The sequence below is a fragment of the Lissotriton vulgaris genome, unplaced genomic scaffold, assembly GCF_964263255.1.
Source record: "Lissotriton vulgaris unplaced genomic scaffold, aLisVul1.2 SCAFFOLD_6502, whole genome shotgun sequence".
NCBI lineage: Eukaryota > Metazoa > Chordata > Amphibia > Caudata > Salamandridae > Lissotriton > Lissotriton vulgaris.
The window spans coordinates 74,171-88,297 of NW_028254710.1; the positions used below are offsets into that span (position 1 = coordinate 74,171).

At 49.2% G+C, this 14,127-nt stretch overlaps 1 protein-coding gene across 3 annotated transcripts; it reads right to left on the reverse strand.

The window, feature by feature from the left end:
- Positions 1 to 1,326: 1,326 nt before the first annotated feature.
- Positions 1,327 to 13,905, reverse strand: LOC147659456 (myosin light polypeptide 6-like). Of its 3 annotated transcripts, none has more exons than XM_086951741.1 (4): positions 13,719 to 13,905; positions 5,493 to 5,666; positions 3,955 to 4,050; positions 1,327 to 1,390 (listed from the first exon to the last, which is right to left on the reverse strand). In XM_086951741.1, exons 1-4 carry the CDS (start codon positions 13,894 to 13,896, stop codon positions 1,386 to 1,388), a joined length of 453 nt encoding a protein of 150 aa, XP_086807867.1. In that variant the 5' UTR covers positions 13,897 to 13,905; the 3' UTR covers positions 1,327 to 1,385. The 3 variants fall into 3 exon arrangements, with proteins under 3 accessions (XP_086807867.1, XP_086807869.1, XP_086807868.1); XM_086951743.1 differs by lacking the exon at positions 13,719 to 13,905 and adding an exon at positions 8,737 to 9,265; XM_086951742.1 differs by lacking the exon at positions 3,955 to 4,050.
- Positions 13,906 to 14,127: the final 222 nt, after the last annotated feature.

Here is a 14,127-nt window from a genome sequence, read left to right on the forward strand (position 1 = left end):
TCGTTTATCCCTGTCTTCGCCCCTCTTCCTTCTTCCTTATCATATTATTTTCTTCCTCCTCTCCTTTCCTCCCTCGTCTTCCCCGCTCTTTCTTGCTTCCTTGGTTCCTCCGTTCCTGTGTGTCCAGCCCCCTCTCCCTGGCACCTCTGACCTTTCCTGCTGCTTCCGGACCACCCTGACAGTCGGGAGCTGGTGCCTGTGGGTGCAGAGTCTGGCTCGGCGTGATTTATGCCATTGGTATAACAGCAGACACACTGCAGTCCATCACTGCAGTCCCCCCCTGATTAAAATTCAGCTCCGGCCCCGACTGCAGCACTCCACAAATGGAATATTCTACATAATTTCCGAAAATGCTTGTTTTTCTTGTTTAAAAAGTGACCTTGTGTGATGTAAGTAGTGTTCATTTAAAGCGCTGTAATACCTTCCGATAGAGTTCGCGCTAAATAAAAGTGCAGAAAAAACACAAGACAAATCGAACGCTTTAAAGCAAGAAAGGAACACCTCGGTGGGTGAATCACCCAGCTGGTGTCACAAGGCCCCCATAGGCAGAGCGGATGTTTCTTGCCATTCCCACCTCTGCTGATTATCTAGAGGCTACCAGGCCTTACAGTGACACCTCGTCACCCAGAATACCCTCGGCACCCTCTCCAATCTCACACCTCAGCAAAGAGCCTTTGATCAGCATTAAACAGGCGAGTGCTCCCCCCTGGGGCGCTACCTCCGGGCATAAAACACCACCTTGAGTGTACCCGTTCTTTGAGGTAGACAGTACCATATAGGAGAGGTGCAAAATAAGTGTATAATCTTGTTGTAAGCCTTTATTACTGCAGGACATAATCAGGGTTTCTTTGCTACAACAGCTTGAATTATATACAACACTACATTGGGCGCTAAAAACTGGAAAAATTCACATTGGAATGTTTAGAACTCCAACTGCTCAAAATTACTCAAAACGTAACCATGAACAAATCAATTTACACTGGAAGAATACTGAAGCATTTGCTGTGCGTAATATACTAAAAAAACAAAACATAAAACCGGTTTGCCCATAGGCAATTAAAACAGAAGTGGAATGCATGCAGGGTGAAAGAACTGCTCAACTTTGCGGAAAATTGTTCTTTAAGTCCACCAATGCAGTGTGCTAAAGTGTCTGGTCTTTCAGGGCAGTTTCTCAACTAGTTTTCATCAGTGGTGGTTAAGTCCCCAGAGTAATCATTTGGGTCAGCAGCATCATCCGCATCTGCACTTTCTGCCTCCACATTATCTGCTCCTCATTTTCATCGTTTTCACCATCAATGTCCTCCTTTTCGTTTTGCTCATTGTCTTCATCAGTTGTTTCCTCAACTACCGATTCTCCTGTTTGTTCAACGATTTCAAAGGGATTCTCACCCTAAAAGTAAACACAAGTTTTAAACCATCTTTAGCAAAATTTTGCAGAACAAATGCACACTAACTATTACAAAAGTAACAGCAAAAGTCTTGTGTACAGTGCAAGTAAAGAACTCAGATTTCAGATCACAAAAAAGCAGAAAGAATGTATTATTAGAAAAGGCATCTTACAACGGGGAGAACATATGCAGGACTTCTAAATTTTAGAGTATGTCCAGACAGGCCATAGGATGGAAAAATCCATGCCAGGTCTATGAACGCCCATGAGCTCCGAGGAGTCCTTGTACAGAGGGGGCGATGACTGGAATATTGAGGGTGGGCATCACATTTCCAAGAAATTAATTTCCTGCAAAACTACAATTTTTTGGGTGAAACTCAGTACGGAAGAAGTGTTATTTGCAAAGCTGAGTTAGGAGTAAACAGATCTGAACATTCAATATGCAGTGTGAGCCCTGGAGGCAGGAAGGGTGGAAGTGCATCCACAGCATTACAGGCTGCAAGCTAATTGTTGATGGTAATTAACTTATCAGTTTGCAGCATGTGTACCTGTTTGATTTAATTAATGATTTTATTTAATTTGTATAGCTCTTGAATCACCCCCAGGGGGGTATCTCAGCGCTTGGAAGCACAGCATAGGTCATGGGTACTCACAAACGTTCTCTCAGGGGCCAAATTTACACTGTGGTTTGTGTCCGAGGGCCGCACCAGTGGGGGCGGGGTCAGTGGGGGAGGTGGCAGGGCTAGAGCAACAAAAAAAACAACTGACCATGAGGTTGATCACTGGTCCCTGCAGCGGACACCTTCGTCCACTGAGCCACCAGACCCCGGATACACACATCTCTTGCTCTCTCTTTGTCTCCCTCCCTCACTCTCCCTACCTCTCCCATACTCTGTTCCCCTCCCTCTGTCTTCCTCCCCCTGTCTCCCTTTCCCTCTCTCACTCCCTCCCCCCTTTCCCTCTCACTCCCTCACTCTGTCTCCCTTTCCCTCTCTCACTCCCTCACTCTGTCTCCCTTTCCCTCACTCACTTTCCCTCCCTTCCTTTCCCTCTCACTGTCTCCCTTTCCCCCTGTCACTCCCTCACTCTGTCACACCTTTTCCCTCCTTTCCCTCCCTTTCCCTCTCACTACCTCACTGTCTCCCTTTCCCACTCTCACTCCCTCACTCTGTCAGGGCAGTTTTCAGGAGTCTTCCGAATTTAAGATGGTCCAGACACTGTCTTAGGGCCAGCTGTAGTTGATTCCAGATGAAGGGTGCGAGAAGGACTTGCCTCCGGGTCTAGCCTTTTTTATGTTGGGGCTTTTGAGGAGCGATTGGGAGCTGGCGTGCAGAGTCCGAGCCGGGTAATAGCGGCGAAGTTTCTCTACTACATCGGGAGGGCCATTGCCCCAGATAGCTTTGTGTGTGAGACAGCAGATCTAGAATTTCACGCGCTGTCGTATGGGCAGCCAGTGTAGCTGATGAGGGAGGGGAGAGGAAGCTGATCTGGGGGGAGCATTCAGAACCGTGCAGGCGGCTGTGTTTGGCATCATTTGCAATTGGTTTAAGGAGGACTCATTTGCTGCGATCAATAGGGCGTTGCAATAGTCCAGCTTGCTTGGTATCAGGGCCTGTGTTAGGGTTTTCCTTGTTGTGTCGGGACATAAGTAAAAGCTTTCCTTAGTAAGCCATGGGTGTGGAAGCAGGATCAGACTGTGTGAGTAACGTGTTTCTTCATGTTTAGGGACTGTTGAAGGTGAACACAGAGGTTTTTGACTGTGGTTGCCGGGGTCGGGGGTGTGCCTAGTTCTGGGGGCCACCAGGAAGGTGACCAGAGGAGGGGGCATCTCCAAAGAGCAGAACCTCAGTGTTTGCAGCGTTCAGCTGGAGGAAATTGCTTTCCATCCAGTGAGATTTCCAGCATTCCTAAAGAGAAGGTAGATTTGGCAGATTGAGAAGTTTTATTGAAAGAGAAGGTAAGCTGTTGATGCTTTTATGCCTGTGGCTGAAGGGTTACCCATGTGTGGTGTGAAATTCGCTTTTAAGTAGAACTGCAGAATGGCCATATTTCTGGTTGAATACAAGACTGCAACAGAAATATACTTACTAGAAATACCAATAAAGAATTTGCTGGATTACATTTATATTTAAAGCAGACATCTCCAACGGATAGCTCTGAATCTACTGGCAGCTCACCAATACCCTGGAAGATTGGGGGTTTGACAGTGTGAAAACACGAGTCAGGATACAGGTATCCTGAACCTATAGGACACATGGAGGGACCCCCTCATGGGCAATTGCTTTTTTTTAAAAACCTATTAAAATTTTAAGTGCTGACTTTTCTATGGTTGTGTGGGTAAAAATGAAACTAACGTCCCTGGAACCTTTGGCATTTTCAGTGGGTTGTAAAACTTTAATTGTGACAGACATCTGAGTAGTCAGAACAATAATTCTGGAAGGCATGGTCACTCACCATTGTGGTAACTCTCATAGAAAAAGTTGGACTGCCGATTTAACTGGCCAAGCAATTATTCAACTTGAGTCAATAGGTTCAATGTCTTCAGATATGGCTCCTAAAAATCTTACCGTTGCATACTGTTCGTACCGGGACTTGACTGTTGGGTTGTTTAGGATACTTGTAGCAGTGAGTACGCTCTCCCTTTTTATTTGTTCCTTGTAAGCCTGGAATTTTTTTTAGATAAATAAACGTTAATTTATACACATACTGCTAGTTCAACTACAATAACTTGGTTGGAACCTAGAAGAGAAGGCATTCAATGTGGACAGAAACCCTGTAGAAACTACTCTGGCACCAGGGTGTGCCAGATAAGCGTTTAAAAAACACCAGGGACTCTTATTAGGGAATGACCCGCAATCTCGCTCCCTCCACAAGCAAGCAATCAAACCCCACCAAGCAGGCCGTGACCTGAAACCCCCAAGGGGAAAAGAGCACAGCCAAGAGACCAGGCGAGCAGATAATGTGCTTTAATGTAAGCTGGGACTCCGATGTCTGTGCTCTTTTCAGGACATGCCCTTTGAAGGACACAGATTGGTCAATGAGAGAGCCCAAGGATTTGGAAAAAAATGAAATAGGGAGAAGAGGCCATCCAATTTCAAAGACATGCCCTTCACATTGACAAAGCCTTTATTTGAGAAACCCATAATTAATATTATAACCACCACACTGCCCAATTATTTCAACTATCAAACCAATGCCAAGGTGTTGGCGATGTGAAGGTCTGTAATTGTTAATGACGTGATGGGTTGCACTGACATTCATATAGAGCCACTCTCACACAGACAGAGCCACCCACACACAGAGCCGACAAAAGAAGCTATCCACACAGAGCGCTACACACAGAGCGCTATGCGCCACACACAGACAGAGAGCCACACACAGACAGACAGAGCGCCACACACACACAGACAGACAGAGCGCCACACACACACAGACAGAGCGCCACACACACAGAGACAGAGCCACACACACAGACAGAGCCACACACACAGACAGAGCCACACACACAGACAGAGCCACACACACAGACAGAGCCACACACACAGACAGATCTTCTCACCTGCACAAAGGAAAGGACAAAAATGCACACAGGCTTCGATCAAACACCTTCCAGATTAACTGCCAAGAATGCAGCAGCACGCACAGCTTCAGACCCAGCACTTACCCACCAAATACACTTCCGCCACAGAAGCAGCACTGGCTGGTGAGACTAGCCAGCCACCAGGGTAAAACCAGACAGAGCAGATGTTCTGAAGAGGCCGCTACCCACAAGACAAGGGCGCCACCAATTTCCAGGACATGGCTCACCAAGACTAACTATTAGTCAGTCAAAGCTCTAGCCTGTAGAATGGGCAATCCAAAAACCACTTGTAACCCAACCATGTCCCCGTCCTCCCTCGCCCCAAAAGAATGTACAGTTAAATGAGATTGATAGGACACTTTGTAAGGCTGAAACAGGGCACATTAACTGTAATATTCAGACGCGGGTAGAAATCTAAGCTCGGAATCAGAAAGGGGGGCCCTGAATACTGCAGGGGGGCTGGGGAGTTCAGCAGTCAATTACTCTCTGCCTTGAAAATAGTACTGTGCCAAAATGGCCTCTTACCCAGAGTGACTAGTACATGTCGCAGCTCAGCGCCCATCACAGAGCCATTGGCTTCTTTGTCGAAGACCCTCAGCCCCTCCACAAAGTCATCGTAGGTACCCTGGTCCTTGTTCTTCGCAATTGTCTGCAGCATGGGCAAGAACTTGTCAAAGCCAAGCTTCTTGGTGTTAAGCTCTGGGAAGGAGAGAAGAGTTCAGAGGAGCAGTCACCGGCTGCAGCAGCGTGCCAGGCTGGAGAGTACACATTAACAGTGACAATGTGATCGTCCAAGTTCCCCAAAAAACCCTACCACCTCCAGTCAGGTTTTTGTCCCATCCCAGACTGCCAATGAATATTACTGATATGGTCCATCTAGCAACTGTGAACGAGGCAGAGATCTCCAATTCAATGTGTGGCACAGGGCAGGGTCAGAGCTGAGGGCACAGGTGTAAGAGCTGAGGGCACAGGTGTAAGAGCTGAGGGCACAGGTGTAAGAGCTGAGGGCAAAGGGGTAAGAGCTGAGGGCAAAGGGGTAAGAGCTGAGGGTGAAAGGTGAGTAGAAATCTGGCGTGTTGGGAATGAGTAGAGCACAGGATACAGATTGCTTAGTGGGTGTGTGTGTGTATTCAAAGGATAAGAAGTATGTGCGGACTTCTGTGAGCTCCCCATTCCTATCGCAATACATAATGCCTTACATACTAGAGTCACATTTTCTACAGCGTGTTCCTCCTGTCACAAATCAATATTTCAACTATTTATTAAACAATTATTGCTTGAAATAGCCTGGAGGTAGGACAGCAAATGCGCATATATACCTAATTTACGAGACGGTTTCCAGTTTCCCTTTGCTGCTGGGGGGAAGAGTTGCATCATAAATACCAGAAATCATGTTTCCACAATTTAATCTCCAGTAACTCCTGAAATATTTAACAATGTTAATACCAGATCTGCCACGATTGTCACATTTTATGTAATATCCTAAATCAGATACAAGCAACACGTCGCGTCCAAGTGAAAGAGGCCCATTAGACTCTAATGCAAGCCTAAGGTTTAGTAATAATAGCCAACGAGGATATAGTGAGCACTTCTGACTTGCCCCCTAGGTTCAATGCACCACAGACATAATGAGCCCCTGGGTCTCATCGTAACAGACTGTGCACTCTGAAATACACCTTAAAATGTAGCTCCTTCAGATTCACCCAAGGTAATTTTCAACTGGGGGGTGCTCTGGTCCATGGATGAGTGGCGTATGCTCAGATCCAGGGGTGAGTGGCGGGTGCTCTGGTCCAGGGGTGAGTAGCGGGTGCTCAGATCTAGGGGTGAGTAGGGGTACTCTGGTCCAGGGGTGAGAGGCAGTTGCTCTGGTTTAGGGGTGAGTGGCGGGTGCTCTGGTCCAGGGGTGAGTAGCGGGTGCTCAGATCTAGGGGTGAGTAGGGGTACTCTGGTCCAGGGGTGAGAGGCAGGTGCTCTGGTCCAGGGGTGAGTGGCGGGTGCTCAGATCTAGGGGTGAGTAGGGGTACTCTGGTCCAGGGGTGAGAGGCAGGTGCTCTGGTCCAGGGGGTGAGTGGCGGGTGCTCTGGTCCAGGGGTAAGTGGTGGGTGTTCTGGTCCAGGGGTGAGTGGCGGGTGCTCTGGTCCAGGGGTGAGTAGCAGGTGCTCAGATCCAGGGGTGAGTGGGGGTGTTCAGATCCAGTGTTTAGTGGCGGGAGGCAGACACGGTGTAGTTGTGAGTGATTCCTGCAGAGGTCCTGTGGTGATGGCAATGTCCAGTGTAGGGGTGAATGACTGGTGCCGAGGACCAGTGTGGGGGTGAATAACATGCGCGGGGGTGCATAACGTGTGCGGGGGTGCATAACGTGTGCGGGGGTGAATGAGGGGTGCTCGGGTCCAGTGTGAGTGATGGGTGCCGTTATCCAGTGTGAGTGACGGGTGTGGAGGTCCAGTGCAGGGTGAGAGATTCAGGTTCATCCCAGCCACTCATTCGTCTAAACCTCGCTCTCATCCAGCACCGACTCCGCATCTCACCCGCCCAGTATTACAAAATAATCCAGCGCCCACCTGTTCGTGAGCCGAAGGGGTGGCAGCGAGGGGGTGAGCTCTCCGTCCGCCATATCCCGGCTCAGGACGCCTCCGACAGACAAACACTCACTGAGTAATTACAACACCTGGCTGCTGCGCTCCATCACAACAAACTTCGCCCAACCGGAAGTTGCATTCTGAAGGAATCCGAGCTCGGAGCCGGCCCGGCCGGGTCTGGATCCTCTGGAATGCGGCTCCACCGGCGCAGCCTCGGCCCAGGCCTCGGGGGGATGGATGCGGGCGGGCCACGGGCGCCTGCTCTGGGCACCAGGTTCAGGCAGAAAAGGGAATGGCTGGTTCCGTCTGAACTCAACAGGAGGCAGTTCAGAGAGCAGCCGCTGGGCGGCGTGCCTGGCGTTTACAAGAGAGCGCCAACCTGCCAACCACTCCCAAAAGACAATGAGGCATTGCCCTGGCTGCCGTAGCCTGCCAGGGAGAAGAGCGCAGAAGAGCATGGCAGGCAGGGGGTGCACAATAATCGAGTGAAAGCCACAGACGTATGCCAGCTGCACCCTGGCCATCAGACCCCATCTCTGCCCGCCAGCGACATAATCTTCGAACGTCGCCCTCTGGTAGCAGCGCACACACCCGGTCTACCCAGCCCGTCATCATCCCAGGCTGTGCGCCTCACCCATCGGTGCCAGCTAAACGAAAACTGTTTAACCGGACCCCACATACCCTGTCGTCGGACCTACCCTCTGGTGCCAGCCACACAGCGGCGGCTGAACGGCACCGGCTAGACTTGGAACCGCATTCTCCCTTACGAGCCAATCTCTAGAGATAGATAGAGGTAGGGCGATAGATAGAGGGAGGGAGGGCGATAGATAGATAGAGGGCGATAGATAGATAGAGGCGATAGATAGATAGAGGGAGGGCGATGGATAGAGGGAGGGCGATGGATAGAGGGAGGGCGATGGATAGATAGAGGGAGGGCGATAGATAGAGGGAGGGCGATAGATAGATAGGAGGGCGATAGATAGAAGGAGGGCGATAGATAGAAGGAGGGCAATAACAGACAGATGTCCCTTCCAATGGCTAGCCTCCATTTATGGAGCTAGCCAATGGAAGAGCAGGCGGGACAAAGCACCCATACTGCTAAACAGAAGGTTTCGCCTGCGCGAACGCTGCTGCGCAGCAGATCGCCAGGCGAAACCTAAAAAACAGAAGCTGTCTATCTAGAAACATACCTTTTTTTGACCGCATTGCCATTTGATCCAGGTTTTCTCAATTTAGGTTTTTTGCCGACAAACGCCCCTCCAATGGGTTTATTAAGCGATTGCATCATCTTTCTTTTCATCCACCTTCCAGCAGGCCCACCAAATACCAGACTTTTCTGGTAGTCAACAACAATTCCAGGTCTCTGCATACCGCCATAATCCTGCAAATTGATAACATAAAATTAGCAGAGAGTATGCAGATAAGGCAAGTTACATGGTGTGCAAAAATGTGTTAACAGTTTTATAATAATGGCAGGCATAATCCAAGAACCAATGTTGGGTGGTCAAGGAATTCGTAGGCTAAGCAGCAGTTGTTGCCATTCTGGTAGGTGTAGATACTTCTTGGCTACAATTATGAAAACTGCAGTAAGGACACTGCTGTACAGGTTTTCATTTGCATTAGTGAGTTGAGAAATAAAGAAGATAAAATGCTTATAAACATGTGTGTGGTTGGGTCTGGTAGCGCGTGTGGTTTGGTTGTGTGTGGTGTGGTTGTGTGTGAGAGAACAGGGAGTTAGAGAAGGAGGCGGAGTGAAAGAACAGCAGATCAGCACAGTAAAAGAACAGGGAGTTAAAGAAGGAGGTGGGGTGGAGGAGAGCAGAAGATCAGCACGTGAGAAGAGAAGACAACAGGGAGTTAGAGGAGGAGGCGGGGTGGAAGAGAGCAGCAGTTCAGCACGTGAGAAGACAAGAGAACAGGGAGTTAGAGAAGGAGGCAGGGTGGAAGAGAGCAGCAGATCAGCACGTGAGAAGAGAAGAGAACAGGGCGATAAATAGAGGGAGGGCGATAGATAGAGGGAGGGAAGGCGATAGAATGAGGGCGATAGATAAGAAAGGGAAGGAGGGCGATAGAGTAAGGGAGGGCGATAGAGAGGAAGGGAGGGCGATAGAGAGTAAGGGAGGGCGATAGAGAGTAAGGGAGGGCGATAGAGAGTAAGGGAGGGGCGATAGAGAGTAAGGGAGGGGCGATAGAGAGTAAGGGAGGGGCGATAGAGTAAGGGAGGGGCGATAGAGTAAGGGAGGGGCGATAGAGTAAGGGAGGGGCGATAGAGTAAGGGAGGGGCGATAGAGTAAGGGAGGGGCGATAGAGTAAGGGAGGGGCAATAGAGTAAGGGAGGGGCGATAGAGTAAGGGAGGGGCGATAGAGTAAGGGAGGGGCGATAGAGTATGGGAGGGGCGATAGAGTAAGGGAGGGGCAATAGAGTAAGGGAGGGCAATAGAGTAAGGGAGGGCAATAGAGTAAGGGAGGGCAATAGAGTAAGGGAGGGCAATAGAGTAAGGGAGGGCAATAGATAGACAGATAGATAGATAGATAGAGGGAGGGTGATAGATAGAGAGGGAGGGCGATAGATAGATAGATAGATAGAGAGGGAGGGCGATATATAGATACAGAGGGAGGGCGATAGATAGATAGAGTGAAGGAGGGCGATAGAGGGAGTGCGATAGAGGGAGTGCGATAGATAGAGGGAGTGCGATAGATAGAGGGAGTGCGACAGATAGAGAGAGGGAGTGTGATAGATAGAGAGAGGGAGGGCGATAGATAGAGGGAGGGCGATAGATAGAGGGAGGGAGGGCGATAGATAGAGGGAGGGAGGGCGATAGATAGAGGAGGGGAATGCGAGAGATAGAGGGAGTGCGAGAGTTAGAGGGAGGGAGTGCGAGAGTTAGAGGGAGGGAGTGCGAGAGTTAGAGGGAGGGAGTGCGAGAAATAGAGGGAGGGAGTGCGAGAGATAGAGGGAGGGAGGGCGATAGATAGAGTGCGATAGATAGATAGAGGGCGATAGATAGATAGATAGAGGGCGATAGATAGATAGATAGATAGATAGATAGATAGATAGATAGATAGATAGATAGATAGATAGATAGATAGATAGATAGATAGATTGATAGATAGAGGGCGATAGATAGATAGAGGGCGATAGATAGATAGATAGATAGATAGATAGATAGATAGATAGATAGATAGATAGATAGATAGATAGATAGATAGATAGATAGATAGATAGATAGATAGATAGATAGATAGATAGATAGATAGATGGCGATAGATAGAGGGAGGGCGATAGATAGATAGAGGGAGGGCGATAGATAGATAGAGGGAGGGCGATAGATAGATAGAGGGAGGGCGATAGATAGATAGAGGGAGGGCGATAGATAGATAGAGGGAGGGCGATAGATAGATTGAGGGAGGGAGTGCGATAGATAGATTGAGGGAGGGAGTGCGATAGATTGATTGAGGGAGTGCGATAGATAGATTGAGGGAGGGAGTGCGATAGATAGATTGAGGGAGGGAGTGCGAGAGATAGAGGGAGGGAGTGCGAGAGATAGAGGGAGGGAGTGCGAGAGATAGAGGGAGGGAAGGCGATAGATAGAGGGAGGGTGATAGATAGATTGAGGGAGTGCGATAGATAGATTGAGGGAGTGAGTGCGAGAGATTGAGGGAGGGAGTGCGAGAGATTGAGGGAGGGAGTGCGAGAGATAGAGGGAGGGAGTGCGAGAGATGGAGGGAGTGCGAGAGATAGAGGGAGGGAAGGCGATAGATAGAGGGAGGGTGATAGATAGATTGAGGGAGTGCGATAGATAGATTGAGGGAGGGAGTGCGAGAGATTGAGGGAGGGAGTGCGAGAGATTGAGGGAGGGAGTGCGAGAGATAGAGGGAGGGAGTGCGATAGAGGGAGGGAGTGCGAGAGATAGAGGGAGGGAGTGCGAGAGATAGAGGGAGGGAGTGCGAGAGATAGAGGGAGGGAGTGCGAGAGATAGAGGGAGGGAAGGCGATAGATAGAGGGAGGGAAGGCGATAGATAGAGGGAGGGAGGGCGATAGATAGATAGAGGGAGGGCGAGGGAGGGAGTGCGAGAGATAGAGGGAGGGAAGGCGATAGATAGAGGGAGGGTGATAGATAGATTGAGGGAGTGCGATAGATAGATTGAGGGAGTGAGTGCGAGAGATTGAGGGAGGGAGTGCGAGAGATTGAGGGAGGGAGTGCGAGAGATAGAGGGAGGGAGTGCGAGAGATAGAGGGAGGGAGTGCGAGAGATAGAGGGAGGGAGTGCGAGAGATAGAGGGAGGGAGTGCGAGAGATAGAGGGAGGGAAGGCGATAGATAGAGGGAGGGAAGGCGATAGATAGAGGGAGGGCGATAGATAGATAGAGGAAGGGCGATAGATAGAGGGAGGGCGATAGATAGAGGGAGGGCGATAGATAGAGGGAGGGAAGGCGATAGATAGAGGGAGGGAGTGCGATAGATAGAGGGAGTGCGATAGATAGAGGGAGTGCGATAGATAGAGGGAGTGCGATAGATAGAGGGAGTGCAATAGATAGAGGGAGGGAGGGCGATAGATAGAGGGAGGGAGGGCGATAGATAGAGAGAGGGAGGGCGATAGATAGAGAGAGGGAGGGCGATAGATAGAGAGAGGGAGGGCGATAGATAGATAGAGGGAGGGCGATAGATAGAGGGAGGGCGATAGATAGAGGGAGGGCGATAGATAGAGGGAGGGCGATAGATAGAGGGAGGGCGATAGATTGAGGGAGTGCGAGAGATAGAGGGAGGGAGTGCGAGAGATAGAGGGAGGGAGTGCGAGAGATAGAGGGAGGGAGTGCGAGAGATAGAGGGAGGGAAGGCGATAGATAGATAGGAGGGCAATAACAGACAGATGTCCCTTTCAATGGCTAGCCTCCATTTATGGAGCTAGCCAATGGAAGAGCAGGCGGGACAAAGCACCCATACTGCTAAACAAAAGTTTTCGCCTGCGCGAACACTGCTATGCAGCGGATCGCCAGGCGAAACCTAAAAAACAGAAGCTGTCTATCTAGAAACATACCTTCTTTGACCGCATTGCCATTTGATCCAGGTGTTCTCAATTTAGGTTTTTTGCCGACAAACGCCCCTCCAATGGGTTTATTAAGCGATTGCATCATCTTTCTTTTCATCCACCTTCCAGCAGGCCCACCAAATACCAGACTTTTCTGGTAGTCGACAACAATTCCAGGTCTCTGCATACCGCCATAATCCTGCAAATTGATAACATAAAATTAGCAGAGAGTATGCAGATAAGGCAAGTTACATGGTGTCCAAAAATGTGTTAACAGTTTTATAATAATGGCAGGCATAATCCAAGAACCAATGTTGGGTGGTCAAGGAATTCGTAGGCTAAGCAGCAGTTGTTGCCATTCTGGTAGGTGTAGATACTTCTTGGGTACAATTATGAAAACTGCAGTAAGGACACTGCTGTACAGGTTTTCATTTGCATTAGTGAGTTGAGAAATAAAGAAGATAAAATGCTTATAAACATGTGTGTGGTTGGGTCTGGTTGCGCGTGTGGTTTGGTTGTGTGTGGTGTGGTTGTGTGTGAGAGAACAGGGAGTTAGAGAAGGAGGCGGAGTGAAAGAACAGCAGATCAGCACAGTAAAAGAACAGGGAGTTAAAGAAGGAGGCGGGGTGGAAGAGAGCAGCATATCAGCACGTGAGAAGAGAACAGGGAGTTGGAGAAGGAGGCGGGGTGGAAGAGAGCAGCAGATCAGCACGTGAGAAGAGAAGAGAAGAGAACAGGGCGATAAATAGAGTGAGGGGGATAGATAGAGGGAGGGCGATAGATAGAGGGAGGGCGATAGATAGAGGGAGGGCGATAGATAGATTGAGGGAGTGCGAGAGATAGATTGAGGGAGTGCGAGAGATAGATTGAGGGAGTGCGAGAGATAGAGGGAGGGAGTGCGAGAGATAGAGGGAGGGAGTGCGAGAGATAGAGGGAGGGAAGGCGATAGATAGATAGGAGGGCAATAACAGACAGATGTCCCTTTCAATGGCTAGCCTCCATTTATGGAGCTAGCCAATGGAAGAGCAGGCGGGACAAAGCACCCATACTGCTAAACAAAAGTTTTCGCCTGCGCGAACACTGCTATGCAGCGGATCGCCAGGCGAAACCTAAAAAACAGAAGCTGTCTATCTAGAAACATACCTTCTTTGACCGCATTGCCATTTGATCCAGGTTTTCTCAATTTAGGTTTTTTGCCGACAAACGCCCCTCCAATGGGTTTATTAAGCGATTGCATCATCTTTCTTTTCATCCACCTTCCAGCAGGCCCACCAAATACCAGACTTTTCTGGTAGTCGACAACAATTCCAGGTCTCTGCATACCGCCATAATCCTGCAAATTGATAACATAAAATTAGCAGAGAGTATGCAGACAAGGCAAGTTACATGGTGTCCAAAAATGTGTTAACAGTTTTATAATAATGGCAGGCATAATCCAAGAACCAATGTTGGGTGGTCAAGGAATTCGTAGGCTAAGCAGCAGTTGTTGCCATTCTGGTAGGTGTAGATACTTCTTGGGTACAATTATGAAAACTGCAGTAAGGACACTGCT

What these genes read in the sequence shown, in the direction of transcription:
- LOC147659456 (XM_086951741.1), bottom strand. Translation starts at nt 13,896, where the DNA reads ATGCAGAGACCTGGAATTGTTGTCGACTACCAGAAAAGTCTGGTATTT. An exon ending in TGGCAATGCGGTCAAAGAAG is followed by an intron (nt 5,667 to 13,718) that starts GTATGTTTCTAG and finishes TCTCCTTCCCAG; the next exon opens with AGCTTAACACCAAGAAGCTT. An exon ending in ACATGTACTAGTCACTCTGG is followed by an intron (nt 4,051 to 5,492) that starts GTAAGAGGCCAT and finishes AAAAAATTCCAG; the next exon opens with GCTTACAAGGAACAAATAAA.